The sequence below is a fragment of the Prunus persica genome, chromosome G5 (genome assembly GCF_000346465.2).
Source record: "Prunus persica cultivar Lovell chromosome G5, Prunus_persica_NCBIv2, whole genome shotgun sequence".
NCBI lineage: Eukaryota > Viridiplantae > Streptophyta > Magnoliopsida > Rosales > Rosaceae > Prunus > Prunus persica.
The window spans coordinates 11,805,256-11,824,240 of NC_034013.1; the positions used below are offsets into that span (position 1 = coordinate 11,805,256).

Consider the following 18,985-nt stretch of genomic DNA (forward strand, 5'->3'; position numbering starts at 1 on the left):
TTGCCAACGCGTGATAGGCTTGGGATATCGCGTACCCCGCATATAAAACAAGCTCGTTATCTTTAAATGTAAATATTGACAGTTGACTTGCACAAAATAATCAAACTTTAAAAGAGAGAACATTAATGTGGAAACACTTGAATAACATAAACCATAAGTTCATGGCACCATTACATTGTCCAAAGTTCAATTCATTCCTCACAAAACAGGAGGCAGCATATTGAATTAAAATAAATAAATTTATACAAAAAAACTGAGCAATTAATTGATTTGATACTTATTCTCTAAAAATCCATAGAAATAAAATGCATCGTTTCCTTGAAACAAAATACTTATTGTCACAATGCCAAGAGCATAAGAATAATAGGATAGCTAAAACTATAGCGTTTGGCTGATGACAGATATGTGTATTGATGGGATGGGAAGGAGTATCAACATAGGATAGGGCTATTTCTAAACTTCCTGCTACTTATTAAAAAATCCTGACATTTTACCTTCTCCTAGCAGTCCACTAATCGTTTCACTTCTGAAATTACGAGCAAACGCTAAACATGTGACTCAACTCAAGGTTCTCTTTGCTTTTAGTCAGATATCCTCATCTCAACTCCAAGAACGTCCTTCACTACCTCGTATGTGACAAACGCAATTGCTATGGACGGCACCACCTAAAAGAACGACAATATACCATTATAATGTTTCCAGAAAACATAATATATGGGTCTGAATGTAATGCTGCATAAATTCCCCTTTAACAAAAAGAAAATTTAAGGGGGAAAGAAACACTGACCTTAACAGAATTAGGGACCAAACCCTTGTACAGTGCTCCAAACCCCTCATGACGAACTGTTTTCCTGAATGCATCAACCATTCCAGTATATTCGAGGGGTGCCTTGCTCTTCCCATCACCAACGACAACCGACGCAGCATCCTTCCAGCCTACCATCTGCATCCTTCTCCGGATGACATCAAGAGGATAAGCAACTGTCTGGCCAACAGTTCCAGCAGCGGCCCCACATGCAAGCCTTGTTGTTACACTCAACTCAGAGTCCTCGACTAAACCAAAAGGTCTAGTTTTGATCAACCAGTCTTTCAGAGATTCATAAACAGCAAAATTGAGACCAACATAAGGTACCTGTTAACAAAATAAAAACATTAAGAAATCTCATACGGAAATTAGAATAAAGTCTTAACTCACGGAACAAAAGAGAGATATACATAATAAATTAGCAAACAAATACACCCTAGAAAAAAAATATCCCATCAGAAATGAAACCTATCACCTACAGTCATCGAAGTTCAGACTTCGACAATAGAAATGATTAATGATTGAATTGACAACGCAAATGAGTAATGAAAGAATTGAAAAATTGATAAGAGGTTTCAATTTATTGTTAGCACTATAAAGAATACAGAAATAAGCAAACACCACTTACAACTCCTATGACAGAAGGTAGCCAGCCTCTGTACAGAGCCCGGGGGCCTTCTTCCCGAAAAACGGTTGAAAGAGCATGAGCGATTCCCCTATACTGCCGAGGAGACCTTTCTGTCTAAAGAAATAAAGTTCAAACAAATTTAAGCCATCAAAGTGAATGTATAGTAAAAAGTGCCTCATTCACAGGAAAAAATCTCCTTAAATTAAAGGGAGATTCACTATTATACCCAATATGGGGGCCTAAATTATAAAAATATCCTATATAAAATGGACTTTAGAAACACACCCAAAGCTCATTTACAACATAACAAAAAAGCTTTTAACTTCTTATAAATTACAAAACTGCCATCAATTTCTTAAAACAAGCCCAACCCCAAAATCTCATAAAAATACCCAAAGCACTCAATAGGGCATCAAAGTAATTTAATAATCAATATTAAATTCAATAAGGCCAGCTATCATTTTTTGGGTCTTTTTTGGGTTTGTTTATAGGAATTCAATTGTGTAGGGTTTATTTATAATATTAGTGCTAGAAATGGGTATATCACTAAATATCTCTAAATTAAATCTCCAAAAGATACCTGGACAGTTAGACGACCTCGTACCATGTCCATAGGGTAAGTTGCTGACATGGCAATAATTCCAGCACAAGCACCAGCTCCAAGGCGTAAAAGAGGTGTGAGTTGAGCATCTTCTGCAAGAGATGGAGAAGTAGAGCAAATATAATCCATCAAAGCCACAACTGTCATACCTATATTACTGTTCTGTCTCCTCCCAAAACTGGACCCAGAAGATGTACAAATACAATAGGAAAAAAATTGATCACATAGAGCACACACTGATCCAAATTTGACCGAATCAGGGCTTAAACAGACAAACACAGACTGAATGAACTCAGCCAAAGAAATCACATAAATCAATTTACAGTGCTTCTCTAGCTGAACACCATAAACCAAAAAAGGGATGGCTTGCTAACCCACGCATAAAGCGATATAAATATGACACCTTTACCAAACTATTACCATGAACTTACCCCCATCAAGACTGAAAACTATGATCCTTTACGTAATGATTGACATGCTACACAATAAGGATAAGAAAAATGTAATTGAATTGAATCATACCAAATGAAACTACCGATAATGTCATGTGCAATTGACTTTCATAAGAAATAGACTCAAGGTGGTCATACCATTTCCAGTTTGCTGTCGGTAGAACCATAGAATACCCCTATTAACAAAAAGTACATAGAGATGTAAAGAACTTATCAGAACGCTGCTGACATGAAATGATAGACATTTGATCTATAAAAAGCTTTATGCTAAAGATGAAGTAATGAATGAATATAACTGCAAACAAATACCAGTGAACATATTAAAAAATGTGGGGGAAGAAAGAGAATCAACGGATGATAACTGCCTATACAGATCAGTGATCATATTGAAAAATGTGGGGGAGAAGAGAGAGAGGATGCAGGAACTGGAGAAGCATACTTAGAAGCTTCCTCATAGCTAAAGAATTTGACTGCTGAATTTGGGACTATGCGAGCACAATTAGTTCCATTGCCCTTAAACAAGCCTCTGAGACCCTCAGTTCTCCATATATACTTCAAGCCCTGAATTGTCCCACTGTATTTAATGCTATGAGGATTTTGAACCTGCATAATGGAAGAAGATGCAAATCCAATTTACTCCAGCTTAAAATAATATAAAATGCATACTGCTTAGGTCCAACTAGCACTCCACCCTCCATGCCCCAAAAAACAGAGGGTTGGCAATGCCAGCATGCATTACATTACAATTATAAAATAATCATAGCTTATATCTGCTCTTTGCGAGATTAAGGATCCAAATACCAATTCAAATATGTGCAAATAAGAGAAGTACCTGCAGCAAAATTTTTAATCTTTCCAATGGAGCAACAGCAGTTCGTGACCTGCACCATGTAGTTGTAGTCAATAAGAGATAGATATAAGGTTAGAAGTTCACCCACATCCCTCATGTTATATGTGACACAACAAAAATTTCTCTAATTCCTAGAGACAACTACATTCATGCATGGTATATAACTCGTCCTTCACACTTGCTAATCTAACATCCATTTCAAGAACCTCTAATGAAAATAACAGCACCAGCAACTAGCAGTTGGTGCTTACAGCTAATCAACAACACAGAGATTATAAGACACACAATCCTCATACACAAAATTCAAGCATGCAAACGACATTAAAATCCCCCTTTCCTTCTCACGTGTGCCATTCATTTCCCACAAGTATTTTGGTCCTGAAATATATGGTCATAAATATAAACGATTCCTTATGATATACTTCTAACAAACATTGAAGAGCCTCCAAACTTCATTGCGCATGTTCTTCTAGAGGATTGCACTTGATTTCTTGCTTTGAATAAATTATCGCTTCTATTGAAACAAAGAAAAAAACAAATAGTGATAAAAGTACCAAAAACAGATAAACAGTGCAAATTTAAAAACTAGATGTTTTCCACTTCCAGGCAATGAAAAACAAACGAACTTGAAAAAAGAAGCCTTCTTTTTCTTTCTTTTTTTTGGTTGCTTTTTTAGTCTACTTATTTTTCAGGCCACAAATGAAAAATGAAAAAAACAAAACAAAACCTAAAGCAAATTCAGCATCGAAACAAACGAAGTTAAAGCAGGGAAACAAAAAGAAAACCAATATCTAAACAGAACCACGAAAAATCAAAACTTGAAAATAATTTTACTTATTAAAAAAAAGAGCATTTGCTGCGAACTCACACTCCACCGGCGACTCCACCAGCGACGAGAGACTTGGCGATGCTCAGTAAGGCATGGCTCGTCGGCGCCTTCACTCCTTCGCTCGCGAGCTTCGCCTCCTCCGCCAGGTTCACGATCGTCGATACCGCAGTCTCGCTCGTCCTCTTCACGTCTTCCGACGCCATTAAACCCCACACACAAAGACACACACAATCTCAACCACTCGCCGGAACCCTAGGACTCCCGGCCCAAATCCGCCGCCGATTGATTTTCTCGGGAGCTTTTCCGGCGATTTATCGGCGAGTATGCGGCCGCATGTACGGCGTGTCGTTGCGTACGAGAACGCGAGTGGAGAGACAACGAAATAGGGAGAAATGATTTGTGCGTTGAGGAATTTATATACATAGGGCCGTTGTCACTGAAGTATTAACTGCGGCTACTTGCTATTTTTTTTCTTTCTGTTTCTTTTTCTTTTCCATTTTAGAGTTTTTTTATTTATTTATTGTTTGGGGTTTTACAACTAATTCCTACTAATCTATTTTTGGTGCGTGTTTATTTTCGCATTAACCCAAATTTAAATTTGGGACCAAAATAATCTGCTTGCACCGTTGTACGTAACCGCGTTTTCTTTAGATAGGTCCCATGAGTATCTTATTTTGGTCAGACTGATCAACGAACCTAATCAGTTGGTACGCCCAATGATCAGGCTGTAAAAATCTTATGGATTAGAAAAGTGGTAAATCTTAAAAATTGAAAACAATTCTGTGTTGTGGCAAAGTGTCAAATCCTATTTATTAACTTTTTTTTCTTCTTCATTTTTGCATAATTAAAATACTATAAAGTGTAATCGATATAAGCGTCATCAAAACACATTAAACTCACGAGTCGCACAAAATATGAATACTAACGAGATTTAATTAATTACAAAATATGATTACGCGTCATGATTATTTGCGGTTGGTGTTTGTTTCCTTTTAGTGCTTGATTGTGAATAAAAATCAATTAATCATTTTAGGAAGAACAAAAGATTTTTAATTCTACCAACCAATAAATTATCTTTCCTTCTGGTGCTTTGATTTGAGAGAGTGAACAGTCAAATTCGAAGTATCTGATTTTTCATATTTTTTACATAAAATTTGCTCATAAATTAAATTAGAGGCTGAATTTGATGCTGTTGGTCCACAAAACACAACAATATCCAAAATGGAAAATTGACATTTGTCACGTCTCAACATCAATGAAATGAAGGGTCGATGAAATTAAATCAATTGTCAAAACTGTCCATATCGAAATTTAACCAGTCTTAGACAAACAAATGCAAGCCGCACACGTTTGCAAGAGATAAACATGAAGGCCACAAAATCAAATGAAAGACTTGGAAAAAATAAATTGCATGACCCTGTTCATATGATTTTCATGAGTTCTGGCTACAAAAGCCTTTGCCACTTATTTTGTGTTACACATTGGAAAAAACCTTATAATCATGAAAAATCATGCGCTTATTCGGGGCATGGTTTTTTTAGTTGTGTGGTGACAGTACATTTAGCATAATAGTCGAGTCAAGTCATGTCGTGTCATGTCATATTTAGTAAGACATATATAGTAAATAAAAAATTTAAGACTTGAACAACTCATTTCTAACTGAAAACATACTGAAAACATTAGTCATGCGCCCAAAAAGGAAATAGTTAAAACAAAATTTAAGATAAATATAGAATTGTTTGCTAAAAGGTGGTCTACATGCATTAGAGTGTTTGTGGGTTACCTAAACCTAAATTAAACAAAAAATATGTCATGGCATGAATGTGGGTGGAAAAAAAGAGAGATGAGTCTATTTTGGAAAGGGATTTAGAATCTGATCTGTTACTTTACACACAAGTTGATGCTGTAATTTTCTGCCTGCACACTCCGACAAATAAGGAATAATTCCACAACACCAACACTAGATGCGAAGAACTTTTTTATTTGTTATTTTTATTTCTTAAATGCAAAAGATCCTATGCTTTGTGTTGTGTCCATTTGGCAACCATCTTTAACCAACCTTAAACCTCACCTTTGGAATCAAAATCCAAAAAGGATAAACCAATACGGATATGTAAGGTCATATAATAGAGTGGCCACTTTGTTCAAACATGATAGGGACACTACTAGAGACATCCTCTCAAATCCATCCACTAAGTTTAAGCCAAGTATTATGAATTCATCTTCTATATTCCATCACCTAAGTTCGGAGTATGAAATCTCGAGAATGTATCAGGTATTGTAGATTGATATTCAGTAGCCTAAGTTCAGATTTAGAAAACTATATCGGCCCATCACGATTCACAACAATCCTTTAGACGAAGAGAGATATATAAAACCGGTCAACTAATAACTTTATGATGGATCCCTAATAATTAGCTTCATCATGATTAGATCAAATTAAGATAAGCCAAGTAATTTTTTTTTCTTTTTAAAAGTTAGATAACATTTTCGTAATGATTAGGTGATCCGTGGCTAACTCTTCTCTATCTTATCCCTCAGTGTTCAAAAAATTTGTAGTTCATATACACAGTTTATGGTTATGGTTATCTTATTGTCATCTAATTAGCTACCAAATAATTTAAATTCTTTCCTCAGAACTATTATGGCACATGTTTAATTTTGTGTTGCCTGCCACACAACTAACAACAGCAAATTCGGCTGCCCAACAAATATTATTATGCCACGTGTTCCAATCATATATCTAGCTAGTGACTGTGAACATTATATAATCTTCATTTCACAGGCCTCAAAACGGAGAAACCAAATTATGCAGAGATGATGAAGAAGAAGGAAGAGAAAGAAGAAGAGGAAGAAGCTGCTTCTGCTGCTAAAATTTGGGACTGTGGGAGCCCCTTGTATGATTCTTATGAGCTGGCTTCGGTTGGCCATATTCTTGAGCGGCACACAATGGCCTTCCCATTTTTCTGCAGGGACTCTGGTGGTGAGGACCGCATGACAAAGATAAAGACGAAAGGGTCTGATTTGTGGAAGAGGAAGGAGAGCAATGGTGGTCAGAAAAGGAAGAAGTTAAGGACCGGATTTCATAGTTTTCTTGGGACGCTTCTTTTTTGCAGGAAGAGAGATGTGTATAGAAGTGAAAAGTAGATAGAAAGAGGTCTTATTGTTGTATGTTGATCATGGCTATGCTTTGTACCATTATGACTCGAATAGAGTTTGTCAAACTAATAGGACTTCTCTATCCAAAAATCCATCCTCGATCGATAAGGGTAAAATTGTAAAGGTACAAGCATACATAGAATATGTCACGATACATCGATTCACTCAAGTCGATCACAATCGGTATATTCAAGCTTTAACATGATCAAGAGTGGATAAAGAAAGCCTTAAGACTCCGTTGGTTCATGGGAAAGGAGGCTGGGAGATAAGAAATTAATTGATAGGTATGAGAAATGATTGCCTTGCACATGGAAAAGTAGGGGGGAAAGTGAAGTCCTCCTCCTCACTTGGGTTTTGTTTTCCCCCTCAAGAGAAAGTTTGGGAAAATGTGCACATTAAATACACATTTTTCATGACCATTTTGTCCCAATTAACAATTTAGAATTATAATATGGCATTAAATACATTCTTTTTTTATTTAATAAAAGGAAATAAAGTGATATTTCCTGGTTACTTTCCTAGGATTACCAAACATGGAAAATGAATTTTTCATTTCCCATGATGTGGGAAACACATAGGAAATTATTTGTCGACCAATTCCTCTACCCCGCTTCTTCCACTTCTCTTTCTTGTGGTAGTCGTTTCCCATCAAATCTTTTATGAGAACCAAACGGGGCCTAAAAGTCTAATATGAAATGTGATTTTAACTCCAAATCCAAATGTAGGAAGATGGTTATTAAAATTCATGAATCATGTACTAATAAACCATTTATTTTTGGAAGGATCCACTAGTGTAGTGGTTTGGAGCAAATGCTCTTTTTTAAAAAGCCTTAAATTTAAGTGCTAGCATCCGTATAGTGTGTGTGAATTTAATAAACTATAACCATTTATTTCTTGATTGGGCAAAGAAATAAAAACCATTTATTTGGGCCTGGCCAACTACCAATGAGGGTCCAGCTGCTAGCATTATTTGGGTTGAAGCCCCAAAATCATAAATTGGGTTACTCAACAATACAAGTTTGGAAGATAGTAGCGTTTTGACAACCATTTTATTTATTTATTATTTTTTGCAATATATTCCTTTCTTTTAGGCGTCGTTGTCTTGACCTTGCCAAATAATTTATTTGTTTACAAAGTCAAACAGACATAGAACTCAATTTTCAATATAGGGCTAAGTCAATGGAACCATCCGAGGTGACACACTTGCTCGCTCCTACCTTTTGCTCTTTATATTCTAATTTCAAATATTATAATAAACATGTCACGTTCTTCTAATTCAAGAAGAAAAAAATTGAATTTTATAATAACACAAATTTAATTGGCCCTGGAAAAAAAAAATTAAAAAAAGAGTAAAATTTAATTGGACCTCTACCCTTTAGTTATTGTCTCTCATCGACATCTCTTTTATGGAATGAAAAGGTGCAAGTTTTGAGTGAAAGAATCCTGGAAAAATATATTTCTGCAAAATTTATTTGTTTATAAAAGATAGCGTTGCAACAACATGTCTTGAAGCATTAGACTCTTTCAGAAAACCCTATAAACCATAACCCGCAAAATGTTTTCCAACATGGTCATGCTAATGATAAGTTTGGTAAGCTAACTTTATCCCAAATTCTTAACTTCCTATATCAATCAAGACATGAATTTTTTAGTTTCATTGTCTTCCAACTTATAATTGTACGATTTTTTGACCAATTAAAAGCACATGATTAACTAACTTGTACTTTTCTTAAAACCAAGTCATGAAGTGGTTAACGCCGGCCAATCCATCGTTTATCCAAAAGAAAATGAGTTCTTCACTAGAACATAGATGTAACAGAAAAGCATAATTCGTGACGATTATATAAGCTGTTCCTTTTTCCAACTCATAATTTACTTTTACAAGCCATCAAATCAAGTACGCGTTGGCTTTTTCACGCCAGCTGCCTAGTCTCAGACACAAGCAGAGACTTTTCCCGAACCACACGTACGACTCAGTTTCCCGGGGATGCTATCGGGAATCGGACCCAATATACAAAATCCATATTCCTTCCTAGCCTTCAAACTTACCCTTTTGTTCGATTCTGTAAAGATTTTATCTTTTTTATCTAAATCTGAGAAATCTAATTATTGGTTTCTAAGCAGGATATGTGGGAGTTTCAAAAGCCTCTGTGTCTTGTTTAATGATGCCTTTGCTTTTATCAGATTATGTTTGTTTTCTGGTGTGTCCTTTGATTTTTTTGGTGGAAGCATGTTGAGCTTAAAAAAGACAAGTCTTTGTTTGTTGTTTTAATAGTTGTTGGGGAGAGAGCTTTGTGGTTTCAAGGTTAGTTGGACGTGAACTTGAAGTTTGAGTTTGGTTTGGTGTTCTGGTTCTGGCCCTTCTGGTTCTTCGTTTTTTTATGCTTAATAATGGTTGAAGGGACTAAAGTGTGGTGGTAACTTCCAGAGCTTCCTGCCTCCTATGGTTCTGTTCTTGAGGTATGTCTTGTTTGCTCTCTATGTTTTTCCCATTTTGGCATTTTGTTTCTTTTCATCTTTGCTTGGTAACTGAGAAAATGAAACAGAAAGGAAAGAAAATAGAAATGAATTTGGAAATCTAAACTGTTATTGCAGCTCCAACTATGTTATATGCTTCGAAGTTTTCATTTTTGTTCAGTTTTTTCTTTCTATTTATGATTCATGAGAAATTCAAGGTTCTAATTTGGTGATTCTGGGACCTTTTCATTATTGTTGATGGTACAGCAATCAAGAACTGGCCTTTGGATAGGTTTTCGGAAACATTAGATGAAATTTGGAGGCCTTGATAGTTGAATTTCTGATTCTGAGATTGAAAGGAGAGTGATGGATTTGAGGCGAGGTAGAGGAAAAGGAAGAGTCTTTGGAGAAAGAAAGTTCGATTCCATTAGTGGTAGTTCATCAAGAACAGATAATAACGAAGAGGTTTTGGTTGATAATTATGTTAATGTTAGGGAGGGGGTTAAGGGTTTAAAACTTGACCAAAGTGGTGCAGCAAAAGAAACTGAGTTTGTTGAAAAATACAGTCGAAATTCGCAATACCCAATCGATAATTGGATCTCTGGAAATGACCTTGACATGAACATGAGTAGGCTTTCGTCTGTAAATTCAAGTGTGGGAGATATTTCAACCCAGTCAAATTATATTGCTGGGTCATTAAGATCAAGGGAAAGCATGGACCAGTGGGGTGTAGAAAGAGATCGGTTCGAGGGGTATTATGCAAACCCCAGGGTTGTTGCTGAGCGTGGTAGAGTTCCAATATCTGCTTATCCTGACGAGGGACCTTCAAACTATGAGCTTGATTCTTTTCAGGGTCATGGTAAGCAGAAGTATAGGGGTGATCTGAGTGAAGTTGAAAATTTAGAACAGGATCGAGCTGAGCTTCTTAGGAAGTTGGATGAGTTGAAGGAGAAACTTAGCAGAACTTATGATGTGGCAGATAAACCAAGGGAAATGGTTCCTATAGAGAGGAGTAGGACACCGCCTGATCCTTATGGTGACCGGTTAACGTATAATCTTTCAATGCAGCCATATGCTGTAGACAAGCCGATGCCAAGACCTCCTCACTTCAACTACAGCCATGGACCTGTTCCTTTTATGGATCATGATAGCATGGATATGCAGAACTTCTATCCTCCTCAAGGGCATCCCTTGAATGTAATTCCAGAATATGAGGATCCATCTCAGCTACAGATGAAAAGGAGGCCTCCCCATCATCCACCCCAATATCCAACACCACCACCTCATGAATACTTTATGGCACAGCAGCACATGGATTTCAATCTGCATCCACTTGCATCATATCACCATGAGAATGTTTTTCACTCGCCTCGATGCTCTTGTTTAAGCTGCTACAACCAGAATTCTGCACTTCCTCCCCAAGTTCCGCTCGCTGATTTTGGTAATAAAGGGGTTCCAAATGTTCCAAGTAGTTTGAATTCCTATCATCATGTCAATCCTGCAACATTGCGGCCACACAATTATAATCTCCGAAATGCTAGTCCTCCTCCATTCCACACAAGATGGCAAAGTGACCTTGCTTCTGACAATGATGGTGATAGACATCCAAGAAGGCCGACGGCAGTCAATAGGCATGGACGGATTTTCCATCCTGTAGCAGGTGGTGCCCCAATCATCACATGCTTTAGTTGCTTTGAATTACTGAAACTGCCGAGAAAACTTAACGTGACAAATAAGTATCAGTCAAAACTGCGCTGTGGTTCCTGTTCAACTGTAATCTCACTTGAAATCAAGAACAAGAAGCTCATTACTTCTGCTCCTAAAGAATCCAACCAATTATCTCCTGAGATTGATCCAAGTTCTAATGAGGTGTTAAAGGGAAGCGTTTTAAGTTCTCACAGTAGTCAGAATGCAAGTGACACCAACTTCCGCTGTGATGATTTAGATAATTCTGGTAATAACTTGCAGTCCATAGATACCAAAGACAGTCCACTGGCAGATGACCAGAGGCTGAACTTAGATACATCTGAGAAAATGAAATGCCTTTCTTCTTCATCTTCCATCCTTTCCAAGGAGGAAGAGGAGATCTCAGATAGTGTGATTGCTCATAGAAATGTGCCTGACTCTGCTGGGCTGCCAACAAAAGATTCCTTTTCTCCAGCACGTCCCGGTTCGCCTCTTTGGGAGCAGTCTGATGATAGTCCTTCTAAGCATGCAGTAAGCATAGATGGGAAGGGAAATAAGAGTGAATGTATTGACCAAGACAAGGTGCTCTTTAGTAAGATCACTTCTGGACAGAATTCTGTGAAAGATAGGTCAGTGGAAACTGAGGTGGATAGTTCTTTCAATGAATATCTCAATACCAGCATATCTCAAGACTCTGCAGAGGGAAGCAAAGATGAAGATCGACCCAAAATCGGCAGGGGCGCTGATTCCTTCTTGGTGGGTCTCATCAAAAAGAGCTTTAAAGATTTCACGAAATCTAATGAAGCGGTGGAGAGAACAAGGCCTAGTGTTTTTATTAATGGGCAACCTTTAGCAGATCATGTTGTTAAAAAAGCCGAAAAGCGTGCTGGCCCAATTCGACCTGGAGATTACTGGTAAGGCAGCATGGTGACTCCCATTTAGTGCATTGTTTCATGCCCAAGTTTAAGAGAGTGATATTTCTACAGTCCTTTTAGCTGAAAACTAACTTTTGTTACATCTGCATCTTAAACTAGGTATGACTTCAGAGCCGGATTCTGGGGCGTGATGGGCCAAACTTGCCTTGGAATAATTCCTGTGAGAACAATTTACTTTTCATTTATAAATTTTTGTTTGTACAGGTTCATGGGAAATTATAAACAAAGCATTCTTATTGTCTTGCAGCCGTTTATTGAAGAATTCTACTACCCCATGCCAACAAATTGTGCTGCTGGCAACACAGGTGTCTATGTAAATGGGAGAGAGCTACATCAGAGAGATTTGGACCTACTTGCAAGCAGAGGACTACCAACTACAAAAAATAAATTTTACATCATTGAAATATCTGGGAAAGTTACGGATGAGGGCTCAGGGCAAGAGCTAGGTAGCCTTGGCAAACTTGCTCCCACGTAAGTCCTTGTACTTGTCTACAGTTGACTATAGTTGCGTGCTAAAACAATATTTGAGGAGATTCCAACCGTAAAAGAAAATGCATAACTGATATCAAAACCATTTGACTTGATCCTCACTTGGTCATCTCCCTGTGTGTAAAGTGTACACTAAAATTACTGTGATTTTCTTGCTTGTTTATTAATTGTAAAAGAAGGCCTGGATCCTATCAAACGGACTAAATAATAGAAATGCCAGCTAGTCCTCCTGAATTTGATAACAAACCACTTGGTAACACATCAACCCTCATAATTACAGATGTTCATGCATCAGTTTGTCTGATAAATGATGTGATTTGAAAGAGAGCCAAGTCTCGAAAGCAGCCCATTAAATTCGATTATTTTACTTAGTTATCCGTTTTTTATCTGCTCCGCTTAATCTGTATTCTTATTGTTGCATTAATGACCATATGCATTTCATTGGACAGAATTGAGAAGGCAAAGCATGGATTTGGCATGAAAGTCCCCAGAGTGGTTGTGTAATTCACTTTTGCGGTTTTGATTTCCTGATATAAACACCGGAGTGCTTCGAGTCTTTAAAGATGATAATGACAAGTCAATCACCAGTTGAGTTCTTGGTGCCTGCTTACTTCCTAAGGTGTCTTGTTCCTTTTGGTTGGATGCAAAGTCAAAATCCAGGAATATGTTGTGATTACAGTTTCATAATCTCAAGTGTTTGTTCATACATCTCTCTGAGTGATGTGATTTGTTCATATAGATTGTGAGGCATATTGGAATTACTGCAGCAATTGTCCATTGTATCATCCATTTGTGTTTGAGGGTGGATAATGTTTAACTTGCTGCATTTGTAACAATACAATTTTGTGTAATTATAGGCATGCTTGTTCATACATTCTGTCTCATGTTGAGCCTGATTGGCCCAGCTAGATTACAAGATTTTGCTAATTTCATCTTTTGAATTGAAAAAAGGGTGGCTTTGCTGTAAGAGAAGAGGGATACAGTTTACTTTTCTTGCACACAAATTTGGATCTGATTGAGATGAAAGCTTCATTGTTTGGTTGGCAAAAAATTTCAACAACTAAACATATTCTAAGATTGTTGTCAGTCTGTTGCCAAGCAAAACATGAGAACTCAGAGATATTACAGAATAAAACAAGAAGATAATAATTATAAAAATAAAAAAAGGAGAGGAATAATTGAAACTTGAAAGAGATACTGTGGTTTTAAAACCCCAAATGGCAGAGGCAGGAAAGCATGTCATATAGGTGGCTATTGCCCCACCATACATGAAGCTGACATATATATTAACAATTGTGGGGCAGACATTAAAGTCTGAATCTTTATTTGGTTGGTATACAGGATGTTCTTACTCACACAAATCTAGCAATAGTTTGTAAATCTGTTTTGTCTGCAACAAATATAGCACATGTGCAACAGAGCATGGTAATTTTCATATTTTCAAGCAATAACAGAAATCTCATAATTTTTTATAAAATATGCTATAATACAAATCAACACATTAAAATTAAACTTGTAAAATTTGTGAAAAGAGGCGCCTACATTTTACTTCTTAACATTTTATTTTTTAATATATACAAGTTATATTGGGAGATAAGAAATCGAACTTAGAATCTCCGGTGTAATGATAAATATTGTTACCCTTTCCCTTCTTTTTAGTGAAAAGAAAGGGTTGTGGGGTAAATGCAATTCCTACTTACCAGGCCGCTTCTCTTGTTCTACATAAATATACTCTCTAATAATTCGTCAATAATCACCAATAATCACTTTAATCACTTTATTCGGACACCCTTATTATATTCCAGCTTGAACTTATTTATAAGACTATCAGTATCCCAAAGCAGACAAAAAGCAACCACAACGCAAGAAAATCCCTCTTCGATCCAATGTTACATTTTGTAATCCCAATAAAAACTTTATTTTTTAAGTGATAATCTGGGTTTTAAGCCTTTTTACTACACTCCTCCATCAGCTAAATAAGCAGCAACCGCAAGCATTTGGTTGGTTTCAAAGATCTCGACTGCACTCTCTTTTTCAGAGAGAGCAGTGAGAAAGTGGTGAAGACAATGAAGTTGAACTGGAATCTATCGTTTAATCACAAGCACAAGCATTTGGTGGTGAAGTTTGTAGTTGCAATTCTCTTAATGGGTATTGCTCTTCGTCTCTTTTTTTCTACATCTACTGGGTATTTTTCACCCAGAATAGAAGAAACCCCTTTTCCTGAGAAAACTGTGGCTGCCGAGCAACCAATCTCTGTACAAGTTCCCCCAGATGAACCAATCTCTGTTAAAGTTCCACAAGATGAACCAATCCCTGTACGATTTCCACAAGATGAAGATCAGGATCAGATACCTTTACCCAGAAAAGAAACTCCTTTTCCTGAGAAAACTGTGGTTTCAGAGTCACCGATTTCTGCAGAAGTTCCAGAAAATGGTCAGGATCAGATACCTCCCCTCAAAGGTATTTGGCTTTTCTTTGCTGGGTTCTTGTTGTTTATCCCTTTCTTTCTATTTTTGTGTTGTATGCATGAGAAATCTAAAAGTAGCTAGGAGTAAATTGCTGTTATTGGAAACTATGACTATGTGAGTGACAATTGAGTGTACTGAGATCTGCAGCTGGGAAATTGCCCCTTCTGCTTCTATATATTGGGAAATCTTGTAGTTTTTGTTTTATTTTAGTAATATTTCTGATTGTGTTGTGTTATTCTGATACTAGTAGTCGGATTGATCTACTGCTATCTACTTCAGTTGAATGCCCCTTTTACTATTCCTGGAATCTCTTATTTCAGATAGTGTTATATTTATTTGGAATTGTATGAAGTGATGTATTTTTCAATGGAAATAAACTTTGTGTACAATCTTGTGCAGGAGAGTGTGATCTTTTCACTGGGGATTGGGTTCCAAATACTTCAGGTCCAGCTTACAATGAGAGCTGCCCCATTATTGAAAATCCTCAGAATTGTATAAGGAATGGGCGGCCTGATACAGGGTATCTATACTGGAGGTGGAATCCGCGAGATTGTGAAATACCAAAATTTGATCCAGAGAGATTCCTTGAAATGATGAGGAATAAAGCATGGGCATTGATTGGTGATTCGATATCTCGCAACCATGTCCAATCATTGCTGTGCATGCTCTCTACGGTATTTGTTAGAACTGCATTATCACGTATAAATGCTGCCTTTGGATAAATGAACAGAAGCTTAGTGTTAAAAAAAAATCCATCACATCTTGAAAGCTGAAGTCTCCATTTTTCCTAGAAGCTTAAATGAGTTAGGATCTGCACAATGTGTTTATTTGACACCTAGATTCTTCCTTTCATGTCCTTCCTATTTTTCCTTAATACAACTTACATGGCTTGTCTACCCCTCCTACTGAACCTGAATCAGTGTTAGCATCTTTGAATTGTAAAACCAAGTCAAGTTATCGTAGGGAGAAGACGTGAACTTTCAGTGATAGTAAACTTTTTAGTTTCCAGTATATGTGATCCCCTTGAGAACCTTTTTCTTTCTAATCCTGAGAATTGTTGAATAAATCGTGAAGAACTTCTTTATGCATCCTCACTAGTCTTCATTGATGCCTGTTGTTCTCAGTTCACTAGAGCTTCCGTAGAATTTGGGTTTTTGCACTGCCTATAAATTTCCCCAGCCTGCTACCACTTTTTAGCTGCACCACTTATTGTGCCTTCATTTATTGCTTTAAGCAACCCCACCACATGAAACATAGAAAAGAAATATATTTATTTACAGAAGTAGGGTCCTGATATACAAATGTTTTCCAATGAAATTGTTTGATCTAAAGAAGTTAATAGAGTTGGAATAAAGCTGTTTCCCACCCTCTGTCTGTGTGTGCACATGCAGAGACACATGTTTATTGCTACCATAATAGATATGACATGAACAAGTGTAGGCTTGTACCTTACTTTTGTCTCCTGCATTTGGTCAATGCTTCATCCGTTTACAATATGGACATGCCATCATTAATGTTCAATATTCTAGGTTGATGGATTCAGTGTTGATTATTTTGACTGTTTAAGCCTAGAACTTAACTTCTTTAAAGAGATTGTGCCAAATCTGATTGAAACATTGTGCTTCAGGTTGAACGAGCAGTTCAAGTGTACCATGACAAGGATTATAGGTCCCGAAGATGGCATTTTCCATCTTACAATTTCAGTGTCTCAGTTATTTGGTCCCCTTTTCTTGCCAAAGCTGCTATTTTTGAAGACTATAATGGTGTGGCAACATCTGAAGTTGAGCTGCATCTTGACAAGCTTGATAGGACATGGGTGGATCAATACCACAGTTGGGAATATATGGTAATTTCAACAGGGAAATGGTTTCTCAAAACTGCAATCTACTATGAGAACAATGAAGTGCTGGGATGCCATTACTGTCCTAAAAGGAACCTAACAGAGTTGGGGTTTGATTTTTCTTATCGTAAAGTCCTGAGTTTTGTGATGGACTATTTAGTAACGTCTGATTACAAGGGCATGATCTTTTTTAGAACGTCCACGCCTGATCACTTTGAGAACGGGGAGTGGTTTAATGGGGGAAATTGCAAGAGAACAGCCCCAGTTAAAGAAGGTGAGGTTGAACTGAAGGAGGTACATAAGATTCTGCGTAGAATTGAACTAGAGGTGTTTGAGAAGGCAGCTGCAGAAGCTTCTAAAAGTGGGGTGAATCTCAAACTCCTTGACCTTGTCCCGCTTTCTTTGATGAGGCCTGATGGGCATCCAGGTCCATATAGACATTATCATCCATTTGACCATGACAAAAACGCAAAGGTTCAGACTGATTGTTTGCATTGGTGCTTACCAGGGCCAATAGACTCTTGGAATGATATATTAATGGAGATGGTGGTAAATGGCTGAGAACATCAAGCTTAGGTTGGTGCCTGAATTCTTATTTTGTGACCCCTTCTAGATCATGAGAGCATATATATATATATTGGATCCTGGTAAAGTTTCTTGCAGAAGTTTCTGATGACTCATATTCCTTTTATGCCTTGTCTATACTACAATTCTTCATTCTTCTCCAGATAAATCGGTCATCTTTTCCCCGACTGCACCTTTACGAGTGTCAACTGGCCTGTCATTGACATCCTCATACGTACTTACCAAGAATAGAATACCGCAAAAAGATCATCATGTTGTATGAACTGTTATCTCTGTCGTCCAGGCACATAGCTGTAGTGGAAGAGCAGTTACCTCCACATTCGCAGTGAAAATTTGACTCTCCACTCCACCCCTCTAGACTTTCAGCCACTTTAGACCTCCTTTGAGCAACGAGAGGACTGTAACCTCTGTCACTATTTCAAGCTATAACTTCAATTTTTTTTAATCTTAATTCATAAATCTGTTCTTTTCATCTTATTTAAGATTATTTGTTCTTTTATCTGCAAGAAGTGTGAAATGTTACGTTGTAAATGATCATAATGGTCTCTAAGCTGATTGAATATTCATATTTGAGAATTTTGACATGAGTAAAATTTGAGGTATTTCATACATGTCACCCTTATGCAGAAAAAAAGAATGCATGATTTTCTCCAATTATGCCCTACTGAATAAATCATCCAACTTTTATGCAAAGCTTGCATAATATCCAGCATTGACTTGTTCCCATCCAAATCCATTCCCTTCTCTGGAGACAATCACAAACATATACAAATCCATCTATATATATTGTTAAATCGAATCTATCGTCAGATGCGTATGTCTTAAATTATTAGACTGTAAATTTGGCGATACATAATGTGAAGAAAAATTTACATAATCAGTAGTTTTTATTAACAACCTTTCATTCTGAGAACACTAACTGTAAAATTAAAATTGCCATGAACATGTATGAAATGGGATTTGCCAAATGAAGAATTATTTTAAATTTTGTTTATCACTTCCTTTTGGCCAATATGGAAGGAAACTATCAAATTAAAGAAAAAAAGAACCATGTATGGAAGATAATTCAAATTGTGCTCTCTATATGGTAACAAGTTGACAACTTGTGCCCGCTTCCTAGTTTCTACCAACGGTCAAAAAAGGCCAAGTCCCGGACCTCCAACAACTATCCAATCTCAAAAATTAATTTGAATTTTAAAAA

General features: G+C 37.0%; 3 protein-coding genes across 4 annotated transcripts; 2 read left to right on the forward strand and 1 right to left on the reverse strand.

Annotated features, from left to right (window-relative positions):
* Positions 245 to 4,817, reverse strand: LOC18776881 (mitochondrial adenine nucleotide transporter ADNT1). Its single transcript, XM_007209233.2, has 8 exons — positions 4,205 to 4,817; positions 3,319 to 3,367; positions 2,926 to 3,089; positions 2,625 to 2,662; positions 2,014 to 2,126; positions 1,434 to 1,547; positions 788 to 1,132; positions 245 to 665 (listed from the first exon to the last, which is right to left on the reverse strand). Exons 1-8 carry the CDS (start codon positions 4,366 to 4,368, stop codon positions 582 to 584), a joined length of 1,071 nt encoding a protein of 356 aa, XP_007209295.1. The 5' UTR covers positions 4,369 to 4,817; the 3' UTR covers positions 245 to 581.
* LOC18776161 lies at positions 9,196 to 13,858 on the forward strand. The gene is made up of 5 exons (XM_020564140.1): positions 9,196 to 9,784; positions 10,049 to 12,381; positions 12,502 to 12,562; positions 12,650 to 12,873; positions 13,341 to 13,858. Exons 2-5 carry the CDS (start codon positions 10,148 to 10,150, stop codon positions 13,393 to 13,395), a joined length of 2,574 nt encoding a protein of 857 aa, XP_020419729.1. The 5' UTR covers positions 9,196 to 9,784; positions 10,049 to 10,147; the 3' UTR covers positions 13,396 to 13,858.
* Positions 14,632 to 18,393, forward strand: LOC18777147 (protein trichome birefringence-like 23). 2 transcript variants are annotated; one of them, XM_007209912.2, is made up of 4 exons: positions 14,723 to 15,351; positions 15,759 to 16,033; positions 16,987 to 17,775; positions 17,928 to 18,393. In XM_007209912.2, exons 1-3 carry the CDS (start codon positions 14,958 to 14,960, stop codon positions 17,758 to 17,760), a joined length of 1,443 nt encoding a protein of 480 aa, XP_007209974.1. In that variant the 5' UTR covers positions 14,723 to 14,957; the 3' UTR covers positions 17,761 to 17,775; positions 17,928 to 18,393. The 2 variants fall into 2 exon arrangements, with proteins under 2 accessions (XP_020419730.1, XP_007209974.1); XM_020564141.1 differs by having other exon boundaries at positions 14,632 to 15,351; positions 16,987 to 18,393.

Coding starts and splice junctions, on each gene's coding strand:
- LOC18776881 (XM_007209233.2), bottom strand. CDS start 4,368: ATGGCGTCGGAAGACGTGAAGAGGACGAGCGAGACTGCGGTATCGACG. Junction 3,368..4,204: donor GGTGGAGTCGCCGGTGGAGT/GTGAGTTCGCAG, acceptor TACATGGTGCAG/GTCACGAACTGCTGTTGCTC. Junction 3,090..3,318: donor GATTAAAAATTTTGCTGCAG/GTACTTCTCTTA, acceptor TCCATTATGCAG/GTTCAAAATCCTCATAGCAT.
- LOC18776161 (XM_020564140.1), top strand. CDS start 10,148: ATGGATTTGAGGCGAGGTAGAGGAAAAGGAAGAGTCTTTGGAGAAAGA. Junction 12,382..12,501: donor ATTCGACCTGGAGATTACTG/GTAAGGCAGCAT, acceptor ATCTTAAACTAG/GTATGACTTCAGAGCCGGAT. Junction 12,563..12,649: donor CTTGCCTTGGAATAATTCCT/GTGAGAACAATT, acceptor ATTGTCTTGCAG/CCGTTTATTGAAGAATTCTA.
- LOC18777147 (XM_020564141.1), top strand. CDS start 14,958: ATGAAGTTGAACTGGAATCTATCGTTTAATCACAAGCACAAGCATTTG. Junction 15,352..15,758: donor TCAGATACCTCCCCTCAAAG/GTATTTGGCTTT, acceptor AATCTTGTGCAG/GAGAGTGTGATCTTTTCACT. Junction 16,034..16,986: donor TGCTGTGCATGCTCTCTACG/GTATTTGTTAGA, acceptor ATTGTGCTTCAG/GTTGAACGAGCAGTTCAAGT.